The sequence below is a fragment of the Rhipicephalus sanguineus genome, chromosome 11 (genome assembly GCF_013339695.2).
Source record: "Rhipicephalus sanguineus isolate Rsan-2018 chromosome 11, BIME_Rsan_1.4, whole genome shotgun sequence".
NCBI lineage: Eukaryota > Metazoa > Arthropoda > Arachnida > Ixodida > Ixodidae > Rhipicephalus > Rhipicephalus sanguineus.
This window is the reverse complement of record NC_051186.1, coordinates 5,983,647-5,994,245: the sequence shown is the minus strand read 5'-3', so window position 1 is coordinate 5,994,245 and position 10,599 is coordinate 5,983,647. Positions and strand designations below refer to the sequence as shown.

At 43.4% G+C, this 10,599-nt stretch overlaps 1 protein-coding gene across 1 annotated transcript; it reads right to left on the bottom strand.

The window, feature by feature from the left end:
* Positions 1–3,729: 3,729 nt before the first annotated feature.
* LOC119374263 (kunitz-type serine protease inhibitor 6) lies at positions 3,730–9,708 on the bottom strand. Its single transcript, XM_037644339.2, has 4 exons — positions 9,639–9,708; positions 7,296–7,484; positions 6,711–6,773; positions 3,730–3,914 (listed from the first exon to the last, which is right to left on the bottom strand). The coding sequence occupies exons 1-4, from the start codon at positions 9,682–9,684 to the stop codon at positions 3,739–3,741; spliced, it is 474 nt and encodes a 157-aa protein (XP_037500267.1). The 5' UTR covers positions 9,685–9,708; the 3' UTR covers positions 3,730–3,738.
* Between the last annotated feature and the right edge of the window lie 891 nt (positions 9,709–10,599).

Genomic DNA, 10,599 nt, shown 5'->3' with positions numbered 1-10,599 from the left:
CGCGAGTATAGCATTTTGGGAATGGAGACGGAACGCTAGAGGACCGCGTACTGCGCGATGTCAGTGCACGTAAAATACACCAGATGGTCAAAATTTATGCAGTTCTCCACTACGGCGTGCCTAACAATCATACCGCGGTATTGGCATGTAAAACCGGAGATAATATAATTATTTATTATTATTGAAAGACCGGCGCGGGGAGCAATATCACACTACATCGCCACAAGCAGTGCAGTACCACTGACTGCGCAAATAAACTGGAGGGGACACGGGTGCTGAAATGATATGGCTAGAAACATGAAAGTTCGATACTTGCACCGCTCGTCAGCAGCAAGATGGTGAGCAAATGCATTACCGAACCTTTGATCGACTTCTTCTGAAGTGAGATAGACTATCTGCATGATTAGTGTGGTGTATGATTGTGTATCATGTCAGTTCTCTCTTATGTGGAAACTGTGTCGGTACCGCAGGGTGTTTTTTGCAGCTTTAAATTTGCCCTCAACCTGAAAAAACCCACAGGGTCCCTTATTCATTCGCACAAGACGACTCGAAGGTGAACGCCACCTTGTTCTTTTACTTATCAATCAATCAATCAATCAATGTATTGATCCTCCAGTACCACCGCCCCTCCCCCTCCAAAAGCTTTCTGCACCTAACGTGGTTTTGCACTGCCTCCAGGGTCGGAGGTTTTGCAAGCTTTCTGTTAGCAACTGTTATTCTGAATGATAACTTTACTATTGTGTCTCTTGAAATGTGTTTCCTGCCGATTTTTCTATAAATTGCTAAATTCCCTTTTTTGTTCTGTGTATTTCTATTTTAATGTGGCAACAAGTGTACTTATTATGAATTATTGCCATGTTGCTACTAGAGTGGTACGGGGAAGTCGAACCAGTCAAGCTTCCCTTAAGCAGCTTTTATCCCGCCATCCTTGCTGTTTTGTATGTCCGTGTACTTACGTCATAATAATAAGAAACTTTAACTTCTACTTCAAACTTCTGCACCTCACCTTGTTTCGCACTGCCTCCGTGATCGCATCTCCTTTGACGAAGCGACATGTCACGTGATGAAGTCATCCTGTGATGTCACGTTATGTGACGTCACGATGGCGTCACAAATTCTGGCGATCTGTTACGTCCTGATGACGTCATATGGTTACGTGATCACGCAACGGTAATTTTTTGCATCACTCCTGTTCACTTCGCCCATGCCGCCGCTGCCGATCTGTTTTCGCGTTTGATGACGTTTTCGCCTTAATACAGTGCAGTTGCTAGCACACCTCTTTTCTGCCTTTCTTACTTTGATAACGTTGTAACTTGGCACTGCCACCAAGCTTTGTTTGTTAGTTTTACGGCGGTGCTGTTAAGCTTTTCGATAGGCCGGTTCGCGTGGCCAGAAAACTATCATCAGGAACGGGTATGAGACGCAGAAAATTGAGAATTTTGAAAGCGAAAATTGAAATTTTATTCCGCAACAAGAGTATGTTACCAGGAGGGCAGGTCAAGTCTGTTCAGAAGGCGGGTAATCCAAGTCGAATTCCCAATGAGGCTAGTGAAGCCAAGCTCAGGAAGATACTAATTACTACTGAGCGAGTCAAGACTAATGAAACTCAATTTAGTCATACTAGTGCTAATTAAGACCGAACCTTATTGAGACTACTAATTAAGTTCTGCATCGTCGAACCAATCCCACCCGAGATACTTGAGTTTCATTTGGCATAATTATGCTAATTAAGACTAATGAAGTTAATTAGGTCTAATTCAGATTGAGCTAAGCCGGGACTAGCTAGGAGATCACCAGCTCCGCCGTGACTCAGCCCTGCGTCTCTAGTCCAAGCTGCACACATTTTTGGTACTTCTTCTGGGAAAATAATGAGCTTGTATGGTTTTACGTCACAAACTAGAGACCGGGTCGGGGAGGACGCCGTAATGTCAAATAGGATTCCTAGATAATGCGGCTGACAACCAAAGTAATGATTATTAGGCCCTTACGCTAGAAGGGAACTCAGCAAGGAGTATACATTTTAGGAGTCCTAAATGTCGTCATAAATCCTAACAGTCGAGGTTTTTGCATTTTCACTTAGTCGGAATATTACCACTATGGATGAGTACGAAGGTGTGACACTGTGCTAAAAAAAGAAACGCCAGGCCTGCGCTGAAACCGCAGCACAGTCACTGCGAAAGCTGGAAGAGCGGCGTTTCTAGAGCCCGTTGTAAGCTCTCTTGGGGCTACAATACAAGTACACTAGAAAAGTACCCACTACGCCATAAATCACAATTTTTGTGAAGTTGGGAAGCACCTTCTAAGCCATTATTTGTCATTCTGCGGAGAAGCGAGGCACCAGCTACACGTCTGGAAGGCATTTTGTGAACTTTGTTGACGCGACGACTAATGACGATGAAGAATTATGGCTCAGCTCTTTGTAATGGGTTGGAAGCTTTAAACGGCCCACCAGCTATGTAATTTGCATTGGGTGATGCCCAGCATGCTGTATAACATACGTTGACGTGGGAGAGAGACAGGGGGGGGGGGGTGAAGAACTTTACTGAGAACCCGAGGAAATGGATCATGCGCTTATGGGCTTCCTTGGCAACCAATACAAGTGCACTTGCGAGGAACCCACTAGGCTATAAATCATTGTAATTTTTGAGAAGTAGGGCAGCAGGCATTGTGCCATTTTTCATCATTCTACGGAGAGCGTTGGTACCTGCCAAACGCATGTAAGGCATTATGCGCGCTTTATTGATGCTGTGCCTGATGACGATAAAGAATTATGGCAGATCCCTTTGTAATGGGTTGGAAGCATTCAACAACCTACACTTTGCGCAATTCGCATTGTGTGACGCCTGGTTACAGAATTCGCGTTGTGCGACGCTTGGTGCTTATTTTACTGTTCTACCACGCTATATTGCATTTGCTAATGTGGTTCCTTCCCGACATGAATCCTGTATAGGACCTTTTTGCAAAGCAGTTTCAAGCGCTGGCATGGCTCAGAGGTTAAATACTGGGCTCCCGCGCAGAGGGCCCAGGTTCGAACTTCGTTCCATCCTGGAATTTTTCTTATTTCGTTTTTTTTTATTTCGAGCGATACTGGTAACGGACAAGGGCGGCGGCGGCGGACAACTACGGCGCCAAAAATGGCCGGTGAAATGATCTCATAACAGCTTTCGCTGTAAAAAAGCTGGACAGCCGTTCAGCCAGAGCTGCATTCCGGCATGAAAACAAGGAAGCAGCATTTGTAGAGGCACATTTATTAGCAGAAACGTAAGAGGAGCTGTGGCTTGCAGCGGTGCGGAATTGTAAGGCATCCTACATTTATATTATCCCGTAGCATCCTGTCGCTTGACACGTACGTGTACAAATTGTATTTTAATCACATGTGTTTCTTTCCAGTTGTTACGAATAGAGTGGCGCTTGTGCCTTTCTAAGAACAATTTTTAGAGAAACGTGTCAGCTCTTTGTGTTCGCAAAGCGACGTGTTCTCACTGACTCTAAGAACAAATAGAGTGCTGGTGAGTCTTTTCGGCGAATCTTGACTTGCGAACTATATGACTCTCATTAAAGATACACGGTGACTCTTCTTGGGTCTCACGACTCTCAGGCGGGAATACAATGATCTGCAGAGAGCGTTCACGTGTCTCTTTAAAGAGAGTCATATGCGTGGCAAGTCAGCCCTCAAAATATAATAGAGTCGAAGGACCCTTTCCTGTTTCTTTTTTTTTCTTACAGCGTGCCCTCCGCTTAGGCGCAGAATTCTTTGCATGCATGAAGTGTCTCAAAGTTGTTTCCGTTACTCTTGCAGCCTCCGTAGATGAATGGACGGCATGAGTTCGTCTGTGGCTCGTAGTAGAAACGTGGGAAATATGCCAGGCAAGGGCCAGGGAAGGGCGGTCTCCTGCACAGCTCTGCTACGGATGCTGTAAAAGTAACAAGAGAAATGCAGAGCAATCACTCAAACATTGTTACGGTGACAAAAGTAAATGAGAACACACAGCTGCTCCAGCAGACATATGTGACAACGGGGCTCTCATCGAAATGCGAATGTTATGCAGTCGAGCACCCAGGCAGGTACTCGGGTAAATATATATTTTTTCCTTGTTCTCGCAGTTTGCTTGATGGGCTTATGAGTGTTATTGGGCCTGTAGCCATCGTTTTGAACAGCGTTCACGTAAAGGAGCTTTCATTTCTCGCATAGTATTTAGAGTGGCCTCGCATATACCTATGTACATTAATCAATCAATCAATCAAACGTTTATTTAACGTGCCCAGGAACAACCGTAAGGTCTTTGTACTGGCGCACGAAGAAAAAAAAACAAGAAAAACAAAGGCCAGCATTCATAATAAAATATCAGGGATAAAAACGTTATAAAATTGCACATATACAACTATGCGCAGGAAAAAAAAAAGACAGCAGTGTACGAGGCTATGTAAGTACAGTACAAAGCTCGGAGCAGAACAACGACTGGGAGCTGTGAAAAACATCGAACTCCAAAAAGTAAGCATTGTAAAGACGTTGTATCCTGCCAATGGTCGAAAGAAAAGAAAACAATAAAAGAAGACAACAGTGTGCGAAGCTATATAAGTACAGTGCAAAGCTCGGAGCAGAACATCGACTGGAAGCTGTGAAAAACATCGAGCTGCAAAAATAATAATCAATCAAATATAATCAAATATAATCAAACGTTTATTTAATGTGCCCAGGAACAACCGTAAGGTCTTTGTACTGGCGCACGAAAAAAAAAACAAAAAAAACAAAAAACAAAGGAAACATTCATAATAAAATGTTAGGGATAAAAAAACGTTACAAAATTGCAAAATAATAATAATAATAATAATAATAATAATAATAATAATAATAATAATAATAATAATAATAATAATAATAATAATTTATTTAACGTGCCCAGGAACAACCGTAAGGTCTTTGTGCAGGCGCACGCAAAAATAAAAGAATAAAAATAAACAATACAATTCAGACAGTCTTCAGAAATAACAAGAGCAAAAACGCGTAGACAAAGAGAAATAAACACGAAAGGGGAGGAGTAAAATACGACAACACGATAAATAAATTAGATTGCATATATACAACTATGCGGAAAGACGGAGAAGGGAAGACTTTGTGCTTTGTGCCATACTATGTCAGCACAGTGCAAAGCTCGGATAAAAACAATGACTGTGGACTATGAAAAACGTCAAGATCAGGAAAATTATTATTATTATTATTATTATTATTATTATTATTATTATTATTATTATTATTATTATTATTATTATTATTATTATTATTATTATTATTATTATTATTATTATTATTATTATTATTATTATTATAAGCTTTGTTTGCACTGATGAGAGAGGGGGAGGTGGAGAAATAATGCAGGAGGGACGACGGCGAAAACTCTTGAGTGACTTTATAGACTTGGCCGAGAGGCACGAACCCGTGCGCGGGGCGCCTGCCCCACGAACAAGATAATGAAAGAAAGCCCTGGGTACAGAAAACACTATCGAGGCACCTGGTTACAAGGGACAGTACTGTAGGTAGCGCGCCATATGTGCGCTGTCGTCCACTATGAAAGGGAATACGTGAGGGCGTGGCCTGCGCTCTGCGGCGGCTGCCTACAGCGCCATTAACCGACGGCTAAAGAAAGCACGTCCGCTTTTCGCGTCATCCACTGGGAAGCAAAATAAGGAGTCATGGCCGGTGGACAAGCGCTGTCATATTACGCTCCCGCTCCGGTCTCGCAACGGGCGATGCCGCCAAAAGCGGACGTGCTTTATTTAGCTATCGGTTGATGGCGCTGTAGGCAGCCGCCACAGGCGCAGGCCACGCTCTCACGTATTCCCTTTCAAAGTGGACGACAGTGTATATGCCACGCAAGGTTGTGTGTACCGTACTATGTAGCATTACTAAAATGTAAAACTCCCTTCGTCGTTAAGAACCCTTGCACAAAAGAGTCAGAATACCTGGGAGAAATGCAGAAAAGTTATGAACAGCATCAAAAAATTTCTTCCGCGGCAGCGAATGCACACTTTTCGTGCCGAAGCACTCACGCTCTGTCATGTTTGAGAATAACGCTTGGATATGTTCTTTTCTTCAAAGCGTTGGTGTCGCAAGTAGTGCTACTTGAATTGTGGCTATTTTTTCTTACTCGAATAAAGCGCCTTAAGAAAACACCAGACCACTCAAAGCTCGCTTTCTCACCTAAATAATATATTGTGCTTTTCCTTTTTTAAGGGTGAACTTTTTAACCGGGTGCTTTCGAAGTGCAAACGCCATGCACACAATTGTATGGCATAATACTGCTAGCACAAATGTAGCGAAAAAGGAAATAATCGCGAGAAAGTTAACTGCCCCGTTCACGCATAAACCCCCAAAAAGGTGTAAAGGTTGTTCAAGAGTAAAACATTAAAATATTATGTATTGCTGCGTTTCCTATGCGAACGGCCGGCACGAATAAGGTCTTGATAAACGAAATGTACGAAAAATACTCTGCAATGCGAAATACATAAATGTGGATTACGCTTACGGCGCTGCCGCACGTGTATGCCACAAAAAGGAGGGAGAATCGCAAAAACGGCATGCGACGCTCTCTAGGTGAGCACACTGCCCCCTTGTAGTCTACAGCATACAGACTGAATCGACTTCGAGGATCCGACCGGACCGCCATGAAATAAGGTTATCCGTATAGGTTATCGCATTAGTTGTAGCTTACCCGAGTGGGAATCTTTCGTCACGTCAGCCGAAGGCTCTGCAGATTCTTCTTTTCTGTAGGCCACTGAAACGCCAAAAGTAACAAATTTCATAGCATCTAGCAAGTTTCCTTATTAGTAGAACGCTGACGTGCATAAAAACACGGTTTTGTTAGCCACGTTAGATTCAAGAAGTGTGTCTGCCAGACCTCAATGGAAATTCACGTTTTACGCAACAAATCGCAACACGACCCACAAAACGCTTTAACTAAAGAACATTTCTCTTCGGCGTATTAACGTAAGAAAATGAATTTGAACTGCTCCTTTACCATTTCGCAATGGAGCGAGCGTCACTGTGAACGCACACTCCTCACCTGTTGCGGCTGAGATCAGCAAGCGGCATTCTTGTCCAAGTTTCTCCTATACTGACTAAACAAGACCAAACTCACCACCTTCCATTTTTTCTTATGTTCACAGTTCTTAGTAGCGCTTTGTCCAGTCTGTCTCACCTTTTTTTTTTTTTTTTTGTCCCGCATATTGCTCTTCATTTCATCAAATAATTGGAATGAATACGTGTCTTCGTGGATAAGTTCGCTTTGGGAACTCACCTGTTTTGGTCGAGCAGGTTTTCTCGCACTCTTCTCTCGTCTCGTATCTGTTGCCATTGCCACCGCAACCGCCGTAGACGAACTCTTCGCATTTCCCGGTTTTCGCGTTGAACCACCACATCGGGAGAAAAGCTCTGCAGAGACCGGGTTCTGGTCCCTGATCGCACTGCGGCTCGAAATCTTTCGCGGCTGGAAACACAAAAGGAAAATCTGTCAGTTTTCTCAATCTTCAGGCGCTTAATTGTTAAGTAGTGGTGCCAACAAATTATCACGATTATTAAGACTGATAAACGCCATCACGATTAACGGCAGGCACCTTAGGGTACGATCGTGTACGCTGCACTGTTGAAGTATGCAGTTGAATATATTATTCAGTTCAGCAACAACGCAAAGACAGCATTTCAAAACAAGTTACAACAATATTGACTGGCAAATGCTTTTTACCTTGCACTTACGTGAACAATCCCTGCGTAGTTTTTAAAAAAGTTGGAGGACGCTTGAGTTTCACCTTCAATAGTAGAAGGCGATAGCGTAATCAGGTCCCGTGCGCATCGCCTTCAATCGTGCCGCGAGGAAAGAAACATTTGGGTGCCTAACATTGGCCGCTTCAAACTATGCTAGAATGCTTACTGCAAGTACAGTTGCGATACGCCCAATACGTGATAACTTTTCCATTTGAAAATCGCCGAACTACCCACTACGTGTCCGTAAGGTACCACGCGCACGTGCACACCCGCACTCTTTGTAACGGGTGGGCAGCTTCAAACCACCCACTCGTTGCGCAATTCACGTGTTTTGACGCGTGGAGCAATTCTACAATTCTGCCACGCAATATTACACGCGTTAAGGAGGCTCCTACCACCAAATGACATTCTTGGAAGGGTTTAGCGAAGAAGTTCTTCAAGCACTGGCGTGGCTCTGTGGTAGAACACCTGCTTGCAGAGCAGGAGGCCTGGTTTCGATTCTTACTCGGACCGGAGATTTTTTATTATTCGTTTATTTGCATCTCTCTCTCTCATTTTCGCTCACGGACAAGACTGATTTTTCGCACTCAAACACCGATGCCGACGCAGACACCGGCATTTCCTCAACGCAGTCTCCTTAACGTTGTCGCGTTAAAAACCTCAGTTCGCTTCACAAATTTCGTCGCGTTACCACTCAGCTGTATAAAACTACGTAATATTATAGCACTTGCGTAGTGTGATTCTGCTCTGTGTCACATTTATGCTCTGCTTAAGAAACCTATGTGTACGTACTAACAAGGCCGCATAACCACCATTTCGAAGTACCAAATTTAGAATAACCTACTGCTACGCCGTAGTCTTGCGTTTACTTCCTTTAGAATATCTCAACCCGTGGATTCCGACGTTTTCCACAAAAGTGAGCTCAGGCTTTGAATTAGGTCAAATTCATTGACATGTTTCAGCAATTATAAAAAAATACGTGCATAACCAAAATGTTCATCCGAATCAAACGTTCTGAGGACACTTCATCTGGCTTCCTACATAGAGGTTATATTATGCACAAATTCTCATGGCTTTCAGTAAAAGAAAGGATAAGAAGAAAAAGAGGAAGATATGATAAGGCAATGTATATATTTCTTTCCATTCCCCGGATACTCTTAAAACATCGACTTTCGTTCATGCTAATACAGTAAACAAAGTAGAAAAGCACATGGACAAGGTCATGCAATACATCACGCAATGAAAACACCACCCTATGTCGGTGCTTATGCAGCCACATCGCCCATGCAATACGCAAGCATGGAGTCAACTGCTCGAATAGGAGATGTATATCACAGCAGCGCACATCATGCTTTAAGTGAGTCATCAGAGCAATTCTTTCACTCTTGCTTTTTTGAAAAAGATAGCGAATCAAGCAGCATTGGAGACAGGACATGCCTTGCCGGTGGTTTGCCTCTTCAATCAGGGGTACCGATTCCAATATAAAGTCTCAAAAAGTTAGCACTTATTTCTTTATCTATTGCTCCGCCTGCAATATGTCGCAATATTCTATGTATGCTTACGATTTCAAGAAATTCGCTATGTTATTTTCCGCATTTTTTTGCTATTTTCTGTCTCTGGTATTTCTGAGCGCTCTGGATTGTGTGATGTCCATGAATAAAGGAGTGATCCGAAATCCATTGGGCGAAATAACACTTTCAATTTTTAATCTGGGCGCCACCAGCCTCTTACTGCATATAATAAAATTGGATGTGCAACAGGGCTAACACAGTATGCTCCCCCAAACAATACTATCGCTAGTGTTCGCTGTATGCGGATTTGAATCTACCCAACAAATTAGCTAACTTAGCCTAGCAAGTACGAAAGAAGCTGTACCCACCGAGTGCGGTAGTGGCGAAAGCGAGGAAGATGCAGAGTTTCATCATGGCGTGACCGTGCTACGAATCTGTACCAACCAACTCAGAGGGTAAGCCATAGCAGCACGCGCCCGTTTTTATGTGCTAGAGAACAATGAGTTCCAGTAATGTTGGCGGACTCTTATCACTATAGTGGTCTATGCAAGATGAGGCAAACAATGCCGCCTACAAACTGTGTGCTACTTTAGGTACAGCCATGACCGCGATATCGCCATGTCCGGTGCTATCAGCAATCACACCTTCAGCTGTAGGAAGAGAATTCGGTCAGTTGCTTATTAACGGAAAATTACTTCGAACATCTGCTACATTTTACGCGGGTTTCAATTAGGCACTGAAGATGCAGCCTTCGTAGAGCGCACACTATCGCAACCAGAACAGGCTTATCGAAGTCCCACCAATGTCGAAAAATTGTTTTTCGCAAACTACATCGGTATGGTGATGAAGGCCATGAGGCTCATCTACTCACTCGGTGCAAAACACTAGGCATACGTGAATGTGCTTCGCGCTTTGCATACTTTGTGCGCATAGTTCGTCATATCAGTTACACGTGACTCGAGGTCATTTGTTACTTGCTGCTGTCGAGAATACGCTGCCGCACAGAAGGATCGTGAAGTTACGGCGACTGTAGACAAGTTCGCGCCATGTACCTCTTCTAGTTTTGCATAACTTTTCCTCCGTGACACTTATTTGCGCCCGCATCATGGCCCCCAGTACCTCTCAATGGTTCACTTTAAAGAAGCTGAAATTGATTTGTCACAGTTCGTTTGTCAACTTCGTTATTGCATTGTCATCCATAGTGAAAGAATTCTGATTATCAAGCTCACGGCTGTACATTACAGGATATAGGTCTTTCTAAAAGAAACAGAGGAATTGGTCCCGTGCATCCAACGTCAGAACTAAGCGATGTTTCCCTGACCGAGATAG